Below are 24,270 nucleotides of genomic sequence, written 5' to 3'. Positions count from 1 at the left end.
GGGCGTGTTTTCAGTTATTTGTTAGCTAAAAATACTTATTTAGGGCCTATTCTTTATCAGCTTTGATATTTTTTTTTTTTTTGGTCTGAGTCAGGGAAGTGTGACAGATATCCTTTCAGTTATATAAAGAAATAACTTTTTTATGTTTAAAAAACAGTCTGTTCACTCCAGGCAGTGTTTTCCCCTACTCTTAAAAAGAGGGCTAAAGCAGATTTTTAAACCATTTTTCCCTTTAGAGAAAATACAGTAGTATTTACTAAAACTAAAATTTGTTAGGGAGCTGCCCTGTCATTGGCCCAGTCAGGGCTTCTTGAACTCTTTCCACTCTCGACCACTTTTCGTGACTTTTCACGTGTCAGCCACATTTGTTGGCGTTGCTTGGCCTGAGGCATGCACAGTGGGCTTTCAGAGCCAAAGCTGCAGTGAAGTTGTGTGATGCGACCCAGGCAAGCACTGTCAGAAACGCCTCACGTTCATCACACACTTGATTTTGGATTCGTTTTTGGTCGTTGCGCTTTCAGAAATCTTTTGCTGTTGCCAAATTTTTCATGACCCCTTCTAGGGCTGCGACCCACAGTTTAAGAACCGCTGGTGCGCACTATGCCAGCGTCAGCAGTGCATAGGTGAAAAGCCATCTCTCCCATCAAGAAATCTGAAGTCTAAAAGGGAAAATGTGGCGTGTGATCAGATAACCATGATCCAAGATGTGAGGGATCTGGACCAGAGGAAAATCCAGACCCAGTACTCTCGTGTGTGACTTAGCACTCATAATGGGGAAAGGGTCAGGGGCGAGGAAGAAAAATTCTCAAAGAAACATTAAAAATACACTGGAGAAAATTCAGAAGGTAGCAAGACAAGCAGAGAGGTTCTGTTTGCTCTCATGCTAAGTTCAATACATACTCTCTTTTGAAAAAACTACGGGTTAGAAGCTTGTGGTTCTTCATGTAATTCTCTCTTCTGTTCTTTGTATATTAAAATGTTCATTTTTCTATTACATTTGTAATAAAAAAGATGAAAGTCATCAGAGACTTTTCACTTTATACTTTGAAAAAAGCCAGAGAAAGATGAAAATAAACCTGTGTCTGACGACTTAAGTCGTATAAAACTGGAGAGAAAGAGATAAAGAGTTTCCCAAAGCTTTGCCCAGACACAGAGGAAGCTTTCCAGGTGCCCTTCAGAAGTGCCGTGGAGGCAGCCGTCAGTGCAAGCGCAGAGAAGTCTGTAGGGAGGACGGGTGTTTAGGGTTCAGAGGGGGGTGATTAGATCCAGCCCCTGACACCCTGGTAGTACCGGTCAGCTGTGCACATGGCCGTGTACGTGGTGCTGTGATCTCAGTGAAGTGCTGCTTTCTGATTGGGGCAGAATAGGCAGCTTTTATGAGTGTGAAAACAGCTTTGAGAGATCATGCCTGCATTGCGTCCTTGAGTGTAGAAGGCAGTAGGGCCTCGCCTTCGACGAAGGTGCGGTTTAACCTGAAGGCAAGGGTAGATTTGGATGTTCCAAACTGACTGAAAGTTGAGTACAAGCCGAAGGCTGTGATGAGAGAAGTGGCTGAGTTAGGGCCCATGGCCCGTAGGAATTGGGGCTTCTCCTTTTGTTTTTTGTTTTTTTGTTTTGTTTGTTTTTGGTGAGGCAGTCAGGGTTAAGTGACTTGCCCAGGGTCACACCACTAGTAAGTGTCAAGTGTCTGAGGCCAGATTTGAACTCAAGTCCTCCTGACTCCAGGGCTGGTGCTCTATCCACTGCGCCTCCTAGCTGCCCCTTTTTGGGGGGGAGGGGCTACTCCTTTGCCTTTATTCCATTCTCTTTTGCTTCTGGATGTTATGTTATGTTTATTAGATATTTGTTCACTTTTTTTCATTTACTTTTCAGCTATTATGAAAGTCATTGCAAAGTGCCTTAAAGAAAGAAAACAAGGCTGTAACCCAAAATGCTTACATTCTGAAACACATATTGCAAATCCAAATTGTTTCTTCCTTATGTGGCCCTCTTCAGGGACATGAAATCCACGGGCCCAAGCCCCCTTGAAAGACTTATGTATTACATTTCTATGGGACCGTCTAAGTAAATGTTATCTAAATCATATGATTTTTCGAAGTTCATCATACATAGTAGCTTGGGGCATAGGCGATAGAGTGCTGGTCTTGGTGTCCATAAGACCTGGCTTCGCACAGTGCCTCTGATACCAGCTGTGTGATCCTGGGGAGGTCCCTAAACCTCCCACCGCCATTTTGTATTTTCAGTTTCTGACTCCAGGTCTGTGGGGTGGTGATGCTCCGAGGGTGTCAGGCAGCTCTCCAAGTGTATAAGTTTAGATAGGTCTCCATCTGTGGCTGGTAGAGGAAGGTCCCACCCAGAAGTTTCCGCGCTGATGGAATCCGGGACCTGGATGTATTGGCATTAATGCACTTCACTCATCAGAACTTAGTTTGGGAGAAGATGACCACGAGCTGCGCCAGCGTCACGGTCCTTGCCTCTCTCCTTGCTTTCAGACGGGCCGGCAGCACTCCGTGTTTTCCGCAGAATCGAGCAGGAGCCTTCTGATCTGCCTGCTGTGGGTCCTCAAGCACGCGGATGAGACCGTCCTGCAGAAGTGGTTCACGGACCTCTCGGTCCTGCAGCTCAACAGACTGCTCGATCTGCTCTACCTGTGTGTGTCCTGCTTCGAGTACAAGGTAGGTGGGGAGTGGGCTGCTCTGGGCGGATGGTGCGAGGAGCACGAGGAGCTTCTTCCTCCTGCATATCCCCGCTGCGTTGTGCTTCCATTTTAGGGGAAGAAAGTCTTTGAAAGGATGAATAGTCTGACATTTAAGAAGTCAAAAGACATGAGAGCCAAGCTAGAAGAGGCCATCCTCGGAAGCATTGGAGCCAGACAAGAAATGGTGCGTCGAAGCCGAGGGCAGCTCGGTAGGTAGTCCAGCCGGCGCCGCCTGCCGCGGAGGGTCTGTGCCCTTCGTTAGGCGAGCGTCTGCACCGACATCGTCCGCAGAGCGGCTCTCTTGAATATCCGTGTTTCCACCGTAGTTTAGATAGGAGCCCTGGATTGAAGCAAAGGAAAATTTAGATTTGCAAACACACAGCTGTTAGTATGCATGTGTGGCTGTTACGGATGAATGCAAAAAGCATATATTACATGCCGACTGTGTGCCAAGCACGGTGCTGAGTGCTGCGGATAAAGTGGAAGAAAGCAAGGCAGAAAAAAGGCTCAGACTCTGGGGGAAACAACAAAATTGGCCTTCAGGACAGATGGACGGTACTGGCGCCCTACGAGCGCCTTGTCGGGTCCTCCATCTCCCTGGAAGGCGTAGAGTCGATGGTTCCTGTCTTTCTGTAGCCATGTGAGCTCCCCGTGGTCAAGGGTAGGGGCAGAGGAGGAAGTTGGCTCCCTGGGGTGCAGGGCCTTCTCTGTACGTGGCCATCCCAGATAGGAAAGGACTCCCCCAGGCAGTGTCTGTGTGAGGGCAGTAGTAGGCGTAAGGTGTTATTAGTAATTTCATTCGTGTCCAACTCTTCGTGACCCCATTTAGGATTTTCTTGGCAGAGACACTGCCAAGTATCAAGTGGTTTGCCATTTCCTTCTCCAGCTCATTTGACAGATGAGGAAACTGAGGCAAACAGGGTAAGGTGACTTGCCCAGGGTCACACAACTAGGAAATGTCTGAGACAGGATTTGAACTCAAGGAGATGACTCCAGATCCTGTGCTCTGTGCACTGTGGTGCCACCTAGCTGCCCAATGGAGAGACTCCCTCTATAGAAATTCAGGGTTATTGTCATTTTTTTGATAAGTATTGCTGACAGTGAAGGTAGGAGACTATTCATGTAACGAGATGAGTCCAGCAGATTACAGAAAGGAAGGATGGTTGCTAAGACCCGCAGCCCCGCCTCCCCCGGCAGGCTCCACGGCTCCCCGCTGCCTCTGGGGTCCACAGTCCTGGTGTCACCCCCTTTTGTTGCCGTGTGTCTCATGCCCTCTGTGCTCCAGTCCGTCCTGCTAATGCGCCCTTCTTGCTTCCGCTCATACCCAGCATTTCATCCCCCACCTGCGTGCCTCAGGTGTGGTAGACACTTCTCCCTCACCGCCACCTCCCAGAAGCCCTCATTCTCACCAGATTTAGCTCCAGCGCCTGCTAGGTGGGGCCCTTTCTGACCCATCCGGCTTGCCCCCTCCCCTTACCCTGCATTTATATCGTATGTGATACAGGCGTGTGTGTAATACCCATCTATGTGCCCTCCTTGTCTCTGGAGAGAAGACTCTCACTTTTTGTCTTGAATTCCCAGCGCCTTCCACAGAAGTAGGCACGTAGTAGGTCTTCATAAATGCTCACTAATTAGATTGATCGGCATGTGCATGTGTATTTCTTTGGCTGGCTTTTTTTCTTAATATGGCAACTTGCAGGACTTTTCTTTGTGCATGTTTCTGCTGGATTTGGCTCTTTCAGCATTTTTCCCCATAGATCTTTGATACAGTCTTTTGAATTCTTTGCCTCCTCATTTCCCAGTCTGCCCCCACCAAAGGTAGTGATTGCATCTTCTCATAAAAGGGACTTTTCTCTCCCAGCAAGGGGACAAAAACAGACTCATCCCCCTCCTCAGTTTATTGCGTGAGCAGAGTCATTTCTTATCACTGGCTCCCCCCTCCCCAAAATGTCCTGATCCCTTCTGGGGAAGAAAGGGAAGCCTAAAGCCCCCCCGCCATGTGTCCCAAGACCCAGCCTTCCCCTTGAGCGGTACATGGGGAGCCCCTCGGTGGTGCCAGCACTGAGCACTATGTTAGCGCTGGAAGAGAAAAGAAGACCAGTAAATTAGACAGGCTCCCTTTGCTCACGGAGCTTAGTCCACTAGGATGATGCAAATCCTCCCCAAATAACTGACAGAATATGTCCCGGAGAGGAGGGGAATGAGCTACCCACCAAGGTCTCCAGAGGGATCATCAGGGAAGGCTTCCTGGAGGTGGCAGCCTTGGCGCTCTTCACTGAAGGGGTCATGGAGGTCACAAAAAGGAGGCTGCCCTCCCAGCTCCCCTGGGTTCAGGTATCACCTGCCAGACTCCTCAGCTCATAGAGCCAACCCTCATCTCCATCCTGAGTGCTCGGTCCCTGGGCATCCAGCCGCTTCCCAGACATCCGGACCTGCCCTGCCCATGCTTATCTCGAGCTGGTGTCCCAGCAGGACATTTTCCTGGCCCTCCCTGTAGCATGTAATGCTTCCTCCTTTGGGGCAGCTGGACCATCTTTGGCTGAAGCCTCTTGGTGCCTTACTTGGAATAGGTGCTTGACAGTGGCCAATTGGATTGGATCTGTTCTGCTTTCCTAACCCTGCGTTGGCCTAGATCTCCCTCTTGTCTCTGGCACCACGGTCGCTGACTTAGAGCAGGGGCCTGGGGCCTCTCGCCTCTCTCTGACCCTCTTACCACCTGCACTCACAGAGTCTCATTCAGAAGACACCCAGGAGCCGCAGGGTCCGGCCAGGCCTGCCCAAGGCGCCTGTCTTATAGCAGTAGCCGGCCTTTACGTAGGGTTTTGAAGTTTCTGAATGTCTTTCTGTGCCTGGCTTCCTTTACACCTCACAGCTCCCCTTGGAGGAAGTTATTGTTCTCTCCATTTCACAGATGAGAGAACTGAGGCTGAGAGGTTGGTCACTCAGTCGGTCAGCAAACATCTCTTAAGTGCCTGCTGTATACCAGGAGCTATGTTAGTGCCTGGCCTCAAGCTCACAGTCCTCGTGGGGGAGACAAAAGGAAACAGTGATGTACAAGCAAGCTCTGTACGGGAAAAATAGAAGAAAATTAACAGAGGGAAGGCACTGGAATTAGGGGAGTCGGTAAAGGCCTCCTGCAGAAGGGAGGATTCTACCCAAGAAACAGGCTATTTTAAGTATACTTCAGATTCTGAGAGGAGAGAGCTTAATACCAAAAAGAGCCTTACCTTGGTCTGAAGGAAAAGAAATATGGGGGCCTAGTTTATTAACCTTAATTAATATGAATTGCTCTAAGTTACTCAGCACCTGTGATAACTTTCCTCTAAGAATTCAAATATGAAACTATCCAATTATTAGAGTTTGGCCTGGTCTAGATAATTTGAGCGAGTGTTTCTTACGTGCCATGTTTTATCATGTTGGCAGCCAAATACTGGATGGAGACGACAGTGTAAACTATTTGTCGTTGGGTGGGTGGGTACCTGTCCTTTGGAGTGGCTCTACACTGCTATGCTTCTAACACCAGCCACAGAGACGAGACGTGCTTCAGGTGATATTTCAGAAACATCAGAGTCCCTCCGACTCCCCCCAGTATAGCTAAGGAAGCAACAAGTATCTACCGAAGGCCTGCTCTGTGTCCATCACTACCCACGGCCACAGGGTGGACACAAGGAGAAGTGTTAGGTAGGAGCCAACACAGCCCACACGCAAGGTTGAGTCCACTTGACCAAGAGTTGGCCAAGATGTGTTGCTGTAAGATGAGTGAAGGAAACAAATGCTGTGACTCACAAAATTGTCGCATTTTGTTCTTTAAAAGTTTAGTTGCATTTTGCATTATTGTAGAGGTGATTTTTAACTGGTGTGATGACAGGTGTTTGAGCAGAGCTTTTGAGTGTGGAACTCTGAGTAAAAAGAATTTTCTAGTGCAGGATTTTTGTATGTTTGCAAACAAACATGTGCTTGGTTCAGAGGGAAATCACATTTACGGATTGGTTCTTCCATTCACTTGGCAGAGAGAAGCCCATCAGGAAGTGCCTTCGGGAGCCAAGAAAACCTGCGGTGGAGGAAGGACATGACTCACTGGCGTCAGAACACGGAGAAATTGGACAAGTAATAGAGCCTCGTCTTTTCATGTTACTAGTGGGCTGGTCATGTGACAAGCGCGCCAGGAACGTGGTTAATTTGGAGGACGTTGTTTTAGAGGCCTTTAATTTTTTGCTGTTTCCATTTTGCTGTTAGGATGCCAGGAAACCTTGGGGAAAGGGAAAAAAATTTACTTTGTCAGTAAGCACCCCCCCAACCCCGTTATTTTAAAGTAAATAAATTCAGGACAGACGGCAGAGCTGGGGGAAGCTGGCCTGACGGCTCTGAAGACCTGGTTCCGTGGCCTGTCTGGCCACATGTGGCTGGGCTGCTACGGACCAGTGCCCTGGGCAGCTCTGTACCGCTTAGGTCACAGGAATGCTGGTCTGTGGGGTGAAATCATGGGCCTTCTCCCAGCAAAACCACGGGGAATGTCAGTGTCTCTAGATGTAGGTAATTACCAGATGACAGGACGTCTGTTTGAGAACAGATTTTCCCTTTCGCTCTCATCCAAAATCCATTAATTCTGCACGTGTTTACCAAGTGTACCGTGAGCCTCGTTCTCCTCTGGGCACCTGAAGTGTCCCCCCCGTCCACACGGACGTAGAGATCTGGGAGATGAGGGCCCAGCCACCCGGAGCCCAGGGAGGCCCGGATGAGTTAGGGGGAGCTGGTGCTGCCACATGCAGAGAGTGGGGTTCACAGGCCAGTGCGGCGGCAGTGGGCAGGGATGGACTCACAGGGATGGTGGTGGCTGAGCTAAGGCCTGGGGGCGGGGGTAGGCTCTGAAGACACAGAGAGGGGAGAAGGCCCTTTCCTAGGAGGGCAGCAGTGGGAGCAAAATCCTGAGAGTGAATCCCTGTGTGGAGTGCGCTGAGACACTGCTTTGGCGGCTCCTCTGGGGAGGAGTGATTGGTAGGTAGTGGAGGGCCTTGAATGTTGGTGTGAGGGGTCTGCATGTACTTCTGTGGGCTGTAGGGAGCAGGCTCTCGGGGGGTTACTGAAGTATGTTCAGATTTTTAGGTGTTCCATCTTGATTGAACTCGGCACTCAGGCCTGAAAACCAAGCACTTACTACCTGTAAACAGAGATACTCTGCTTAGAGAGGATGACCTAGCAAGTATAGAATGAAATCAGAGAGAATCCTTATCCGAAAAATATATCAATAGACTTGTTGCCTAAATACTAGTTACATACAATTCCACGATAACTTGAACAGCGCTAACCGAAATAGAAGCTCATGCCTGTGTCCGGGTGCCACTCTGATGCCCCATTATGGTGTGGAGGTGATCCTGGCTTTTTAAAGCCTCCAGTGGCAGAGAGCAAATCCTGCCAGGGTGTGTCCTTCCGGCTTGGAAACCTCCAAACCCATCATCCCCACTGCCCGAAGACCGTCCTGGTGCAGAGATGCTCAGCCCCAGGAGGCCGGGAAGGCTCCAAACCCATCATCCCCGCTGCCCGAGGACCGTCATGGTGCAGAGACGTTCAGCCCCAGGAGGCCGGGAAGGCTCTAATTGAAGATCTGATTCTGAATTCTTTTACTGAGATTAAAAATATCCTGAGAAAAGAATAGGGGATCTGGGAGCAAGCCTGGGCAACCAGAGTGGAGCAGAAGAATGGACCAGATTGTCTTTGGGAAACTGCACTTCTGATGATCCCAAGCGTCTCCCTGACACCAGGTCTGTCTCTTTAATGCCGTTATTCTTTGCTGGGTGTTGCATGCCTGTGAGTCATGGAAGGGGAGGGTTCCTGAAGAATCCAAGTTGTGGGTCTCCTCAAGGCTGCTGGAGAGGTCTTGGTGGCCTGAGCAGGTCACAGTCCCCTAGGAGAAGTGACCGAAGAAACAGGATAGAAGAATACAGCTGTTGGTCAAGTGGAGAGAGGAAGGGGCGGAGAGTCCCTGGACCTCAAGAGCACTCATGGATGGGCTGCGGGGGAAGGTTGTCCTCAGTCACTGGAGTGAATGCCCGTATTGTTGAGATTGGGACACTGGCTTTAGTGGAAAGTGCTGGCCTTCGAGTCTCTGGGCTGGAATCTGAAGCCTAGTTCTGCTACGTGGGGCAAGTCAGCTCATCTTTCTCTTGGGCCAGATGACCTCAGAGGTCTGGGCAGCTCCAAGTCTACGACCTTCCCAGTGCGTTCCTTAAACTCGGTCACCTCTAGTTGTACCATATGGCCTCTGAGCGGCCTTCCCGTCTCTTGTTCTAATGCTGTGATCTCCTGGGTACAGCATGTCCTGGACAAAAGAGCACTGTGTTTGTAGTCAGAATAATAATAATAATGATATGAGAAGGAGGAGAAGGAGATAATCCTTTAAGGTTTCATATGCTGTACTGAAAGTATATCGTTTGCCCCAATAACAAATCTGCGTAAGGTCTGCTGCCGGGCAGTTCTGAATCTTAGCGAGTTTTCGCGTCACTCTTGCCTAAGTCAGTCTCCAGAACATAGCCGTTGCCCTTCCTGGTCACTGACATGAGGCTGGTAAAGCGTGAGGGGCCGCCACAGGCCTGCCCGGAGGCAGGTGTAGGGGCCGAGAGCTCAGACCAGTGGGGTTTGTTCCTGGCCAGATCCTCATCCCCCACACCCCCAGGCTGTGGTCTCAAGCATCCTCTAAAAAACACCCTCTGGACCTTAATGGTTTGCTGTTGTTTACTTTACAAAAGCCAGCCCTCCCCGGCCACCCCTCCCTCTTGGCGGACACTGCCCACTGCGGCTCGCTCCAGGTGGGCTTGGCGCTGGCCTCCTCAGTGTTCACATTGGGCTCTTTGCTTCTCTGCATTCTTATCGGTCACTCCAGCAGCTCTCCCCTTTCCTCCTCTTTACAGTTATTACTGTTTGAATCTTCAGAATTTTATTCTGGAGAGGTGCAGACCTCGTGGCCAGCCAATATTAAATCATTGGGTTCTACTTCTCTGTTGTCTTTACCCTTTGAGACCTGTGCGTGTCAGCGTAGGCTTGGCTTTCCTCTCCTTTCCCATCACGAATTCTGTGATGGACTAGACGGCTGTCCCCAATTCGTCTCATTTCTAGTTAAGCAGCCAATGTCCTTATGGTCAAAACCAGGCCCAGAAGAGTGGCTCCTCTGGTCACTTACTTCACCTTTTGAAAGATTTTTTTTAAATTATCATTAAATCAAATTACAAATTAAGTGACCCTCTTTTGAGAGAGAACACGCAATCTGGAATGTGCCCCAATAATTATCCTATTTCCACGATATCATGCTTCTGTGTCGGTCTGTGATCTCTTTCCCAAGCCCCTCATCTGATTCTTCCTTCCACCCAAGGGGTCGCCCCCCAACGCCATTGCTTCTGCTTCTCCCTTCTTTGAGCCACACTCAGGATTCACTCCATCGTGCTTTCCCATGCTGGTCTGGAAGCGCTCCTCAGTTCAGTTCAGTTCAGTTCAGCAAATATGGAGTGAAGGCCTCTTCAGAGAGAATCTTCCTCCACACCCCCCCTTCCTTTCTGAGGTTCCTTTCAATAAGGGTCATCCTTCCAAAGCCTTACCACGGTACTGAGAAGCCTCAGGAGCGACTGCAAAGTGACATTTGCCCCCTTGTATTTTGACATCTGGTTCTCTCTGTTTTTCGTAACCTTTGTGCATTTTGTTGCTGGTTGTCTTGGATTCTCTCATGAACTCTTTGCCTGCTTTCTCTGCTGTTTTTCTGTGTCCCTGTTCGCCATGCTCACTTCAGTATCAAGCTTGCTCCATGGGGCAGTTGTTTTCTTCCCTCCATTCCATTTTTACTTTGAAAGCTTCTCCATGTTCATGTTTTTGCCAGTTCAGTACAGTAGACTTTTATCAGGTCTTGTTAGAGCTGACATCTTACAAGTCAAGAAATGGAAGCCTAGAGAGGCTAAGTGATTTACCCCAAATCACATCCAATAGGAGGTGAGGAAGTGGACAGTTGTCATGAAGGAAGGAGAAAAACAGGCTGTTGCTAGAAGCAACAAGAAGGTCAGTGATGGTTCTTTTCAGCTTGCACCCTGCGTGAGGACGGGTTCAAGAAGGATGTTGTCGGGAGAACTCGAGAATGCTGGAAGGGAAGGGGATAATGGTGGGAGTAAGACCCCTTAGAAAGCAGGCAAGGGGGGCAGCTAGGTGGCACAGTGGATAGAGCACCAGCCCTGGAGTCAGGAGGACCTGAGTTCAAATGTGGCCTCAGACACATGACACTCACTAGCTGTGTGACTGGGCACGTCACTTAACTCCATTGCCTAGCCAAAAAAGAAAAGAAGAAAAGAAAGCAGGCAAGGAACAGCGTGTGGAGCATGGCAAGGGGAAGAGCGATCTCTTGTCCTCTGAAAATGAAGGGAAGAACAAGAAAAAGGACGTCATGACAGAAGGTGGAGTAAAGCGAACTGTAGCTTCCTTGGTCATCTTCATAAGGAGCATTTTCACCAAGATCGTCATGATTCGGGGCTTGACAAGAGAAGGAGATTCAGAAAGGCCATGGCGCAGCGCGCCTTCGAAATGCACAAAGCGAATGATAGAAGGAGGAGATGCTGAGTCTCAGAGAGTAATGTCAAGGAGCCAATGAATGTAGGCCAGCCAGAGCTGCCTCTGTGGTGTGAACAGAGATCAGGGATTGAAAATCCCCCCACTGGAAAACGTGGGGCAGCAGTAACATTGATAGACCCCAGACAGAAGAATCTCACGTCCCTCATTTCAAGATAGAAGTCAGTAGGAAAAGAGAGTATTTTCAGGACCCAGCAGACAGGTTCACGTGGTGGAGCAGAGCCAGACTTACTATTGCCTGAGGCTGGGGAGAGAAGGGGCCCCACAGAGCTAAGTAGTGCACTTCATTTTGTCCACGGCCATCTGTCAAGTCCACGAAGAGTCGAACTGAGCCCTCAGTCCAGGGTAGAAGGGAACTTATCCCAAAACCCAACTTAGCGTTTGCGGAATCCTAGAATTCAGGGTGGGAAGGAGGCCCACAGGCCATCTCATTCGGCTTGTCCCCGAAGGGCCCCCTCCCATGACAAATGTGACGGGCGGTCATCCAGACCAGTGGGGGGGGCCACCCCCCCACCCACCCCCGCGATGTAAAGAGCTCTGGCTCTTGGGAGGTTTCTTCCCAACCACAAATCTGGAAAAAGCTGCTAAAGCAGAGAATAAATGTCACATTCTTTCATTGAAGACTAAAATCTATAACTTTGAGGCACAAAAGCACGTGCTGAATTTTTCCGTCCTTCAGTAACTTCGCAAGCTCCGAATTGTGTGGAATGGGTTGCCGTCTCTGGTGGGATGGATACCCACGTGTGCACAAATGCTCTGAATTATTAACAGTGTCAAAGACTCCTAAACGATGTGAAGTGAGTCATTGCTCTGTTCGTATAGGTTGGAGGTGACCCAAGAAACATGCTTTGATAGGCTAATTAATACAAACCGTGGGTGCTCTGCCAGTCTGAGAGTCAGAGAGGGTTTTAAATGGGGCGCTCTGGGGAAGATCTAAGCACGCAGACCAGACTTCATCAGGGAGTGAATGATGGTGTGAAAGCTGCCTGCCATCGCTTCCCTTACTTATTTCTTTGTTAGCGCATTCTCGAAGCCTGACTGTGCTTCCTCCTCCACTCTCTGTCCTGATCCCTCCCCCTGGTTTCTCCTCAGTGCAATGCTTTGTAGAAGCCTCCACACCCCAGGCCCCCGGCTTTGGCATCCCTGCCTTGTTTCTGTATTCACTTTGCTGGGTCTGGAGGAAGGAGTTCTGGTTTTTAACTAAAGGCAGCAAGTCTTACATTTCTTTTCTTGAGGCTCCACACTGGAAGGTTTAAACACTGCTGTGATGTGTGGCATATTTTCCTGTTTTGTCAAGATAATCATTCAGACACCAGCCCTGAAGTCAGGAGGACCTGAGTTCAAATCTGGCCACAGACCAAACACTTGACACTTACTAGCTGTGTGACCCTGGGCAAGTCACTTAACCCCAATTGCCTTAAAAAATAAAATAAGATAATCATTTAGGCTCCTTAACTCTAATATTTCATTAACGTTCCTTCCTTTGCTGAATAGTGTGGACATGGTAGTGATGATAGGGTGAATGAGAATTTGTAGACTTTCAGGTCGAGAGTTTTAGGAATTAGTCATCGTAATGTCAACGTCCTGTCCTCTTGTATTTGTGCATCTGTCCTGTGTGCAATTGTTAGCCTTTGTTATCAGGACACAAATATTTACCCATAGTTGTACTCGGTATTATACTTAGTATTTTTATAGTAATGACAATCATTGGTGAGAATGGAAATGAAAAATGCCTTCATTGCATTAAGTTGTCTTGTGGGCTGGTCTGGCTGGTTCATTCCATAATCTCACTGAAGACTTAAGTTATCACCTGTGATTAGATGTGCCAGATTTTCTGGGGAAATAGATGCAACTTTAGAGAAAATAAGTACTTTTATCCCAAAGAAATGTGTTGAAAATCCCTGGAATGGTATTAAGCCTGTTCCGAGGCAGGCCGTTTGGGAACGCTGCACATCTGAGCCCCCGGCACTTCCTTCAGATGGTGCCGGGTGAAAGAACTGTGAAGGCCCTTCCATTGAGGGCATGGCCTTCCCCCTGTGCCAGCTGCCTGGCACTGGCCTGGGGGGAGCAGGGAAAGGCAGGGTCCCCAGCAGGCTTCTCCTTGTGCCCTGCCTCTTCCCCTTTCTCTTTTTCATGTACTATATTTTACAATTTTGGTTGTTTGTTTTTGAGAGATTTGTTGAAATGTATTTTTATTGGGTTTTTTTGAATATTTAGATGTAATTAACTTTAATACTTTGTTTCATTAGGTCAAGGGCAGAGATTGAGCACGAAGCACTTATTGATGGAAACCTTGCAACGGAAGCAAACCTAATAATTCTGGATACATTAGAGATAATCGTGCAGGTAAATGTCATGAAGAGATAAGAATGCAATTGTAGTCTCAGAATGGACAAAATTCAGAAAGATGCTGACCTGTTTCATGGAATCTTAGAGGTGGAAAAGACTCCCTTGTTCCTTGGTAATTCCCTGTGCAAGGTCACTGAGGAGTGGCCGCCCTGCCACCCTGCCACCCTGCCGCCTTGCCTCCGAGGGAGAGAAACTTACTGTTTTCCAAAGTGGCCGGTTCTGACCTGGGGCAGATCTCATTCCTTGGAAAGTCTTCCTAATTGAGGCGAACTCTGCCCTCCGAGGACTTCCGCCCAGCTTGCCTCTCTGGCCTCTGCTGCTCTGTCCACACGACAGCCAAAATCTGAAGCTCGTCCCAGTTATTGATGCTCAGAGCTCCATGAATGTATTTCCAACTGAACGCCACACAGTAGAAGTAAAGGTTTCTGTGTAGAAACGTGCGTGTGTGTGTGTGTGCATGCGTGTGTGTGTGCAGGCGCGTGTGTGTGTAGGCATGTGTGTGCATGCATGTGTGTGCGCACGTGTGCATGTGCAGGCGTGTGTGCATGCATGTGTGTGCGCGTGTGTGCGTGCATGTGTGTGTGCGTGCATGTGTTTGTGTGTGTGTGTGTGTGTGTGTGTGTGTGTGTGTGTGTGTGTGTGTGGCGAATGTGTGGGTGATCGTCCTGAGATGGTAGAAGAAAGTCTCCAGAAGCCCCAATTAGAATGATGCCCTGTAGATGGGAAGGAATCTGAGCGCCTGCTGGAAGCTCCCCAGGCTGGCCTCTCCCCTTGAAGCCCTCTTTGGCAGATGGCACTGCCAGCCACGGCGTGAGCCCCTGCACAGCGGCTCTGACGGGCCATCCACCGTCTCTTCCTGATGCTCCGCGGCAGAGGGAAGCCAGCGCTTCTGCGGCAGCCCGCTCTGCTCTGGGCAGCTTCAGCCGTTTGGTTTTTCCTGACGTCCAGCCTGCGTTTGCCTTTTTCCAGCTTGTCCCCATCGCTTCTGTTCTGTCCTCTGGGGCCACACAGAGCGCTGTGATACAAACAGGAAGATGGCTCGTTTCCCTCCGTTGAGTGACCTGGGGCCCTTCCCCACTCTGGTGCTCTACTGCTGACCCTCCCTCTCTGATTTCTTAATGTCCTTCCCAGGCTGGGCCCAGGGCTGCTCCGGCTGCGATGTGACCCAGGCACGCGGCAGTGGGGCTTTCGCTGCCCTGGTTCTGTCCGGGGATCTCCCATGCTCAGGGTGCTGATGTTCCGTGGTCTGGACCTCTCCGTGGCACTGGTCTTGCCGTCCCTGGCGTCCTCCCTGCTTACGTCTCTGCCCTTTGGGGCTCCGTGCCTCACAGGGTGCCTTCCCTGCCTTCCCGGGGCAGTTGGGGCGCCGGGGGACAGAGCGTGTCTTTGGTTGGGCGTGGGGCTCAGTTTCCTTGGCCAGGAGGGAGAGCTCATTCCAGGGCGTGGAGGGGCCGGAGAAACAGGCAATGTCCCATCGAGGGTGGAGCTTTTGCACTAGTGTCTGGGTGAGCCTTGGCTTTGTTTCTATATTTCAGACGGTTTCCCTGGCGGAATCCAAGGAGAGCATCCTGGGCGGGGTGCTCAAGGTGCTCCTGCACAGCATGGCCTGCCACCAGAGCGCCCTGTACCTGCAACACTGCTTCGCCACGCAGCGAGCCCTGGTCTCCAAGGTGGGTGGCCTGGCGCCATTTTCAGGGAATTGTTTCTCATGGTTGGCGGTCGGGGGAGGGGGGTAGCCTCCAGGGCCTTGTTCACCACTGGCCCCCGTTATCCTCCAGCCCCCGGCTTCAGGACTTTGTGGGTCAACCTGCCACGTCTGTCCACGCCAGCGTGGCCAAAGGGATTCCAGCTTTTAAGGGAAGAAGAGATTGAGATTAACGGCTCCGTTTACCTTGGGGTTTCTTGAATATTGTCCTTCCATTTCGCCCATTCCCCACTAGCAGACCAGCTCTTCCAGTGGGGTCTATGGCTGGGCACTTGGATGGGCAAACAGATTGCCTCTTTCTTACATCCCCAAACTCTAGCTGGCATTTAGCCTTCTCTGCGATTCCGCGCATGTTTTAAATCCCCTTCTTCTGGCCGGGGCTCCTTGGTGTCACCGCCCTGCCAGGCGGGCCCAGGAGCCCCTGAAGGTTAAGAAGCCCAGACTGGCGCCCCGAGGCTTTCTCTGGGGAAGCAGGGCCTGTCTCCTTCATCACTGTGCGTTGTGTTTCCCGGGGGGCGTCGCCGGCATGGAGGGGGCGCGCTGGCACATTTCCTCCTCTCCCGTGGAGCTGGAGCAGGAGGGCCGCTTTCCGCGAGCCTCTGTCCGTGCCCCTCCCCAGTTACGGTCTCGTTTCCTTGCAGTTCCCCGAGCTGCTCTTCGAGGAGGAGACGGAGCAGTGCGCAGACCTGTGCCTACGCCTCCTGCGTCACTGCAGCAGCAGCGTCAGCTCCATCCGCTCCCACGCCAGCGCCTCCCTGTACCTCCTGATGAGGCAGAACTTCGAGATCGGCAACGTAAGCCCCGCTGGTGGAGGGGAAACGGAGGCCCCTTCTGGGGCTGGCCAGGGAGGCCAGCAGGGAATCCCATGGGGGAGACCCCTCTCATGCTGTTTCCTCGCTGCCCGCCACCCCCAAGGAGCTTGCTGGCCCCGTCACCTCCCACTTAGCTGGCCTCTGTGGCTGAGCTGTGGTGGAGGCAGGCGCTGATGCCCGTAGGTGCCTCTTGGCACATTGGACCCCAAGCTCTGATTTAAGCAACATTCGAACCCATCTCCCCTCTCAGCTGCCTCAGTCTTCCCACTCTCCCCAGGGGAGGCAGTATGGCCTGGTGGGCCAGATGCTGGGCTTGAGATCAGAGAAGTCTGAGTTAGAATCTCGGTGTATTCGCTACCTTGGTAGCTGTGGACAGGTGTCTGAGCCCCTCTGTGCCTCAGTTAATGCCAGTAGGTAAACATGAGCTCTCATTCTCGTGATTGTCATCCCTTCTCTTTTCCTGTCGAATGAGAACCTTGATAGTGCCCCACAGTGGTGGGATGGCCTTGATCTCGGCCCCAGAGCTGCTCGGGTGCCTGGGATGTCCGCATTTCCAGGTTTGGCCCCGGATACTAGCCGGCATCGGAGGGAGCTGGTACCTTTGCTCCGTCCCAGGTTTCTGGGGTGTTTTCTGGGCTGAGAAGGAAACCATGACCAAGAAGAGGAGAAACTCCAGTCTGGAGCAACCTTCCCCCCTCTGGCCCCTCCACTGCCCGCCTGCCTGTGTTCTTGACCCCGGCCTCGGGGCTTCTGAAGGTTTTCTTCTGGCGTTCTAAAATAAGTGAGGCAGAGCCCTGGCTCTGCAGGCACAGACCCCAGGTTTAAACCCTGCCTCACCATGTGGGTGACTTTGGGCAGTTGCATCACCTGCCTGCGCCTCAGTTTCCATATCAGTAAAATGGAGGAGTTGGGTCAGTTGAGCTCCAAGCTTGCGGACTTATTTTAGTCAATTAGTCATGTCTAGGGTTCTCTTGGCAGAGATACTGGAGTGGTTTGCCATTTCCTCCTCCAGCTCATTTTACAGATAAGGAAACTGAGGCAGACAAGGTTAAGTGACTTGTCGGAGGTCACACAGCTAGTAAGTGTCTGAGGCTAGATTTGAACTCAGATCTTCCTGACTCCAAGCTCAGTGCTCTCTGCACTATGGCACCACCTAGTTTCCCCTGCTTGTGGTAGCTCTAGAGCCATGCCTCTGCCACCTTCTAATTCTAATACAATAAAAAGCTATTAAAAACTGGCCGTGACACATGAAGGAGAAACCAGGCAGCTCGACGGGCGTGTTGTGTCACCTGGGACGGGGAGGCAGAGAAAAGAGCCGCAAGAGGAATGGGGGGAGGGGTCAGTCAGGCCGTCGGCCAGCGTCCGGTGAGCGCTGACTGGCCTGGTCCCGGGGCCGCGGTGACCACGGCTGAGTGCTCTGTGCTCACGTGCGCGTGGGTGGCTGTGCGTGTGTGCGTGTCCCCTGGGTCCCGGGCAGGGCCCCATCTCCCAGCTGTGTCTGCTCCTCCAAAGCATGCGCCCTGTCCTCTCTGGTTCCGCTGCAGAATTTTGCCCGTGTGAAGATGCAGGTCACCATGTCGCTGTCGTCCCTGGTGGGCACCTCACAGAGCTTTAACGAGGAGTTCCTGCGGCGCTCCTTGAAGACCATCCTGACGTATGCTGAGGAAGACCTGGAGCTGCGGGAAACGACGTTCCCGGACCAGGTCAGCGCCTGAAGGCCCGCCAGGCCCCACCACGGCCCGGCTCCGGGCCTCATCCACACGCGGGTCTTTCGGGGACCCGCCGTCTGGGCAGCGTCTGGACCCGCTGGGGCTGGGCGTGGGGGAGGCCCCGGGGGAGCAGGGAGTGATGGGCTCTGGTGGCTGGCCCTCCGGCCCCAGAGAAGGCCTCCCTCACGCGGTCTCTGGGCGGCAGGTGCAGGACCTTGTCTTCAATCTCCACATGATCCTTTCTGACACGGTGAAGATGAAGGAGCACCAGGAAGACCCCGAGATGCTCATCGACCTGATGTACAGGTAGGGCCGTCTTGGCTGTACCCACCCCAGACCAGGCCCCGAGACGAGCACGTCGCGCAGGCTGGGTGTGCGCTCTCGACGGCCGTGGCCTCCCCCTCACGGCCTCTCGGCTCCGTCCCCCAGCATCCCTGAGGATGGCGTGGGCTCCCTGCCTTCCCAGCCCCACAGCTCCCACTTGTCTCCTCCCGTCACCTCATCTTCCTGCCTGTGGGGCAGGTAGCAAAGCCCCCCTTCCCCGTTCTGCAGATTACAGGATCGTGGGGCCTCAGAGGGCCCCTCGTCCAGCCTCCCTCATTCCCCCACCCCCACCTCAGAGTGCGTCACTTGTCCAAGGCGCCAGAGTCATTGTCACAACAGAGATTCGAGCCCACGTCCAGTGGGACTCAGTTGTCACTGGTGTTGGTTTTTTTACCCAGACTCCCTCTGGGGACGCTTTTGTTGTTCAGAGCTCTGGAAGCCTCCTCAGGGATGCCAGGAGCGCCCTTTATGGCCATTCATATGGCACCCACAAAGATGGCGGCTGCCCTTTGTGTTCCCCTGATTTCCTAACGTATCAAACTTCATCACAAAGTAGTCGATCAGTTAACAGTTGTTAAGCGCCTACTACGTGCCAGGCACAGCACTGCACTCTGGGAATGTAAAAGGAGGCAAAGATAGTCCCTGCCCTCGAGGAGCTTACAATCTAATGGGGGGAGACAGCGAGCAGACAGCCAGTTCTGATGAGACCGGCTCTAGGCAGCAGAGGGCAGAGAAGATGGGGAGGACCGTGGAGAAGGGACGTGAAGCAAGCCGGGGAGGTCAGTGGTCAGAGTCTGCCCGGTGTGGGGGATGGCCAGGGGAGTGGCCGGCTTTTTTCTTCCCTGCACACCATGGGGGCGTCCCACTTTCCTGGGAAGGCTCTGGGCACGAGCTGGGCATCTCCGGGGGCCTGGACAGGGACCGTTTCATGTCTCCCAAAGGCGGTGGCAGGAGGCGGCAGGCCTTGTCCAGCTCTGTGGCCAGAGCCAGCTCAGTGGTGTTTCTGTCCCAACTAGAATCGCCAAGGGCTACCAGACGTCTCCAGACCTGCGTCTGACCTGGCTGCAGAACATGGCCGGCAAGCACTCTGAGAGGAGCAATCACGCTGAAGCCGCCCAGTGCCTGGTGCACTCGGCCGCCCTGGTAGCCGAGTACCTGAGCATGCTGGAGGACCGGAAGTACCTGCCCGTGGGATGTGTGACCTTCCAGGTGATCCCCTCAGGGCGCGGGGGCATCCGGGAGAGGGACGCCTGGGCCACAGTGCCCAGCCCAGGTCCTACCTGTGACTTCTTCAGCCTGCCTGATGCTGGGCCAGGGGCCTGCGCTTAGCGCTCAAGGCTATTCGGGATAGAGAAGGTGCTGGCCTGCTCTGGCCAAGGGAGTACCTGTCTCAGTGAGCGGAGGGGCCAGATGCTGCCCCTCTGTGGTTGGTCCTACCCAGGGCCTGGTAGCACAGGTGTTATTAACCCTGTTTTACACAGAGGAAACAGAGGCTGATGCAGAGGCAAGAGCCACGCTGTGATTCTAGAGCAGTTCAGTAGAAGAGGCAGGATTTGAATCTAGTACTCTGCCTCTCCGCCCACCACCCTCTCCTCAGCTGTAGGGTGTGAGAATCAGATACCTGCTCTTTGGTGGTGAACTTGGTCTTGGAACCGAGCCAAGGTCCGAGGCCTGGGTCAGTCCTTTGTTTAAAGGCAGCTGGTGGTGCAGGGGTTGGAGTGCAGGGCTGGGAGCCAGGAGAACCTGAATTCAAATCTAGCCTGGGACGCTTCATTGCTGAGTGACCCTGGGCAAGTCACTGCCTCGGTGTCCTCATCTGTAAAATGGGGATCATAAAGCACCTGCCTCCTAGGGTGGTTGTGACCACAGAGTTCTGAGCACAGGGCCTGGCCTGTGGTGGGCATTTTATGAAAGCTTCCCCCATTCCCCCTCCATTTGTGTGACCTGGCACCGTGCCCTTAGCTTCCCTGTGCCTCAGTTTCTTCCCTTGTCCAGTTGGCCTCGATGTCCTTTGCTCATTGGCGGGGTAGCGTCTCACCCAGACCTGTCTCCGCAGAACATCTCATCCAACGTGCTGGAGGAGTCGGCTGTGTCGGACGACGTGGTGTCTCCCGACGAAGAGGGCATCTGCTCGGGAAAGTACTTCACGGAAGCTGGGCTGGTGGGGCTGCTGGAGCAGGCGGCCGCCTCCTTCTCCATGGTAGGCGAGCGCGCGGCCACAGCCCCACGTCATCGCAGGGCAGACAAGTGGCCGGGTCTCAGAGGGTCCCCCACACAGACAGACACAGACACGCATTTCCACGTGCACATGTGTGAACATGTAAACACGCTTTACTGACACAGTCACGGGTTGAACTCTCTGGAGGTACCAAGTGTGACACAGACTCCAGGAGGAACGTTCTCCGTGAGCACAGGCTCCTTTACAAGCCCAGATTCAGCCCGGCTCTGGGCAAGGCCCTGCCGCGCGTCTGTGTCACTGGCTTTGGCGAGCTCACTTCTCGGCACGTGTTGGGCACTCGGTGCGCACACGCCGCGTTAGCTTACACCGTTAGCTTGTGCACACACCGCGTTAGGTCGTGCGCGCTGCGAGCTTGTTGACCATCTGCGTTTATCTGTTGTTGCTCTTCAGGCAGGCATGTACGAAGCCGTCAACGAAGTTTACAAAGTGCTCATTCCTATTCACGAAGCGAATCGGGACGCAAAGAAGCTGTCCGTGATTCATGGTAAACTCCAAGAGGCATTCAGCAAAATTGTCCATCAGGTAAGCTCACCGCGTCCCGTCCTCCATGAACGGAGGGAACGTGTGAACGTGGTGGCGGGCTGTGCGCCCCACCAGACCCATCCTCTGCACGGACCGGTTTACTTAGGTTACAAATGACCCAGGTCAGAGTCACGGTCTGGGACCAGAGCGGGCCGTGGGCAGCCCGTGGCCACGGGGCAGGGCTGGCCCTGTGATTTTTTTAAATATGACGCCGTGCCTTAGCGCTCCAGAAAAATTCCTTGTCCTTTACACCATTTTTAGTAGCATGGGGTTTTAAATGCAAATTGTATGGTTTGCCGTATGCCAGCCGAACAAAACAAACCTTTTTGTATTTGGTTGAATTTCTCACCAAATGACATGAGATGCTCCTTCAGGTTCTTCCTGTGTGGACGAGTCACCGGGAGCTTCCATTTTTTTCTAGGGCATCAGTATTCAAAGGCTCCTTTGCTTGCTTTCTTCTATGCAAGTATGTGTTAGAAAACCCAGGGAGTCCCTGAGGGCCGGGACTCAAATCACCAACCGAAGCCCCCCACGAGCGCTTAGAGGGTCCCCGTAGACAAGGCAGGGTCTGCTCCGGGACTTGGGCAGAGCCTCCTGGCCTCTGCCGTCCTCTGTTCCCCAGCTGCACGTTGCGGGCTCCCTCTCGGGAAAGGGACTCCCTCCCTGGACCCCTGCCCCATAGTTGACTGGCTCAGCCTCCCATCTCTGCCGGGGGGCTGAGCAGCTCCCCTGAAATCAGCGCAGGCTGGAAGGCCAAGCCAGAGTGCCAGGCCCCTCAAGGTGAGGCACAGATTCACCCCAGATCAGGCCCCGGGTCCGAGCCAGCCTGCATGCAAACGACGCCCTCCCCATCTTGGACACCGAAGCTGGGTTCCTAAGAGACTTTCATAGCTTCGTGTAAGACTCGCTTGACTGGAGCGATGAGCTGAGAGAGGGGCAGTCAGCTGGAAGCTTGATGCGGGACCCCAGGCTTGCCCCTCGGTTGTCCCATCGATGGAGGAGGCGCGGGGGGTGCTCGGGGAGGAGGTCAGGGTCTCAGGTGAGCATGGAGTTGCGAGGCGGTGTGTGTGGTTGCTGACGCTTGTGACCGATTGGGCCCGGACCCCGAGCTGGCTTGTCTGTGACGTGCCTTTTCTGCTTTTTATCACACAGAGCACGGGCTGGGAGGTAGGTACCGCCTTAGCGAGGTAAAGCTGCTCCTAGATTGATCTGAGTCCTCGTGCCCGTGCTTGGCCCACATGTGCTAGCTGTGGGCGCTGTGTCGCTGTCTGCTCTTGACCACATTCATTAACCAAAGACGTTGTTCGGAGCACTGTCCGTTGTCTTAGACACTGATCGTGAGGGCGGTCAAGGCCGTGCATGGGGAGCGAGACGTGTCACTAATGAGATCCCCTGGCGAATGAGCCCCCGTGCCATCACCCTCATCTGTTTGCATCTTTCAAACGTTTCCTGTCGTCTGGCACAGAATATCATCTTTGGTTAAAGCCATGTGGTGCTTCACCCATCCCCAGAGGTCGATTTATGGACGTTGTTCAGAGGCGCAAAACTAAAGCAGCCCACCTGAGCCTGGTTCCAGGAGGCAGGGACGGGAGAGCGGGAGGTGTAAACGGCCCCGCTCTCCTCGGGCTTCCGGTCACCTCTCTGCCACACGACAGGGCCAAAAGGAAAATACCAACGAGTTTTACTCTGCGCAGTATCTAGGCGATTGGGAAGCTGCGTGGAAATAATAACTTACTTTATAATCCGTAGGGAAGCTAGCACTTTAACGAATTCAGTCTCAAGACAGCAAAGAATTTCAGATGCCACACGATACACTTAAAAAATGAAACCAGAGCCGTAAGCATTCTTGAGGCTTTACCTGTAAAGTGAGCTTGAGGTACTAGGTGACGTTTCACATACTGTATAGTTCATACACACCCAGCTTTGTGATGAGGCAACTGAGATTTTTCTCTGACTGACTTTACGGCATGACCCCGCTTTATGGGTCTAAACATACAAATTTGGGAAAAATCTGTTGCATGCAGAGCCATCCAAAATCAGCTCCGACCTTTGATTTTTCTTCCATATGAAGCAACTCAATTACCGCTGAAGTTAATTGGACAGTTTGGCGCCTAAAGAGAAACTCATTCTGGTGCTTCCAGGAAGTCTCAGTCTAAGACTTTCCTCTGATACCAGTTTCTTCCCTGGAGCGCTTGGCTTAATCAATCAGCTGAAAATTAGAACCTCTGAGCCGCGGTGTGGCGAGGCGGCCTGACGCTAAATCGACCCCTGAAACCGATCCTTTTCATTAGCTGGAGCGTTCATGTCACTCAGTCATCATGTGTCACTGCATGTTCAAAGACCCCTCACATCCTTGTTCCGTCCGAATTCACTCCACTGTCCACCTCTGCTGGACCTCTAGCTTTTTAGCTCCCAAGTTTGCTGCATGGTTGTTTTTTGCTTTTCTTTTGTAAATACGTTAATGGATGCTTGCATTTTTAAATTTATTTGCTACCATTTGCTGCTTATTTGTTTTGAAATTTCCCTAATTAAAATACTTTCTGTTTTCTCTTCTCTTGCCCCTGGTTGCTGACCCTCCTCCCCACTTTTACTATTGTCTGTTGTGGTAAGTTCGTACTTTGTGAATATTTTTCTTTTTGACTCTGTGGAAGCTGCAATAATTCCGTTTTATCAAAGAGCTATGCCAATCAGTTGCCAAAAACTTGACAAAATTCATTCCCTGGATTGACATCCAGTGAGAATCATTCCTGCACGCCAGCAGGCCGGCTTGAGCCGAGAGCTCACTCCGTGAGGACATGGGCGCTGCCCTCCTGTGCTCACTTCCCATCCTCCTCTTGGAATTGGTTCAGATCCCTTTTTGAATTGGCAAAGCTTTTTGGCTCTGTGTGTGTGCGTATCCGAGATAACTCTTAAGACGTGATTCCTCGCAGTTTGGAAAGGTGTTTCCTGTGCACAATAACAAACCCTGAGCTCTCCATGAGTCGCGGTGCCTGCGATCTGCTCCCCCAAATCTGTCCTGGCTACGCAGTCTTCACTTTCATCCTCTCTTCTCTTGAGCCCTATTATTTTTCTCAAAATAATAGAAAAGAAAATGCATTTTAATCATTCCTTTTCCTGTGCCTGCATTTGTCGCTTGTGTTCAAAGACATGATTTTCCAAGGCGTTGGAGCTTTTTTCTGAATTTCAGTGTAGAAAACCATGGCATGTGTGTGACGTGTTTCCAGGTGTGATTTTTTTTTTAATTATTAAAACAATGTGAACTGGGCTAATTTTCTAGAGGGATAAGTATGGAGGTTTGTGTCTTTCTCCTATGA

At 52.1% G+C, this 24,270-nt stretch overlaps 1 protein-coding gene across 5 annotated transcripts in view; it reads left to right on the top strand.

Moving 5' to 3' along the window:
- Positions 1 to 24,270, top strand: part of DOCK7 (dedicator of cytokinesis 7) — a 183,281-nt gene that overhangs the window by 141,549 nt on the left and 17,462 nt on the right. For 2 of the 5 annotated variants that reach the window (XM_027852763.1, XM_027852758.1), the window contains 12 exons: positions 2,493 to 2,675; positions 2,772 to 2,907; positions 6,709 to 6,805; positions 13,546 to 13,642; positions 15,181 to 15,315; positions 15,992 to 16,144; positions 17,707 to 17,865; positions 18,077 to 18,177; positions 19,212 to 19,404; positions 20,252 to 20,395; positions 20,825 to 20,956; positions 22,109 to 22,123. In XM_027852763.1, coding sequence (XP_027708564.1) covers positions 2,493 to 2,675; positions 2,772 to 2,907; positions 6,709 to 6,805; positions 13,546 to 13,642; positions 15,181 to 15,315; positions 15,992 to 16,144; positions 17,707 to 17,865; positions 18,077 to 18,177; positions 19,212 to 19,404; positions 20,252 to 20,395; positions 20,825 to 20,956; positions 22,109 to 22,123 — 1,545 coding nt within the window. The other 3 variants (XM_027852760.1, XM_027852759.1, XM_027852761.1) reach the window with 3 other exon arrangements.

This window comes from Vombatus ursinus, unplaced genomic scaffold (assembly GCF_900497805.2).
Source record: "Vombatus ursinus unplaced genomic scaffold, bare-nosed wombat genome assembly UNPS02009824.1, whole genome shotgun sequence".
Taxonomy (NCBI): domain Eukaryota; kingdom Metazoa; phylum Chordata; class Mammalia; order Diprotodontia; family Vombatidae; genus Vombatus; species Vombatus ursinus.
The sequence above is the reverse complement of the archived record's forward strand: the minus strand, read 5'-3'. Positions and strand labels throughout refer to the sequence as shown.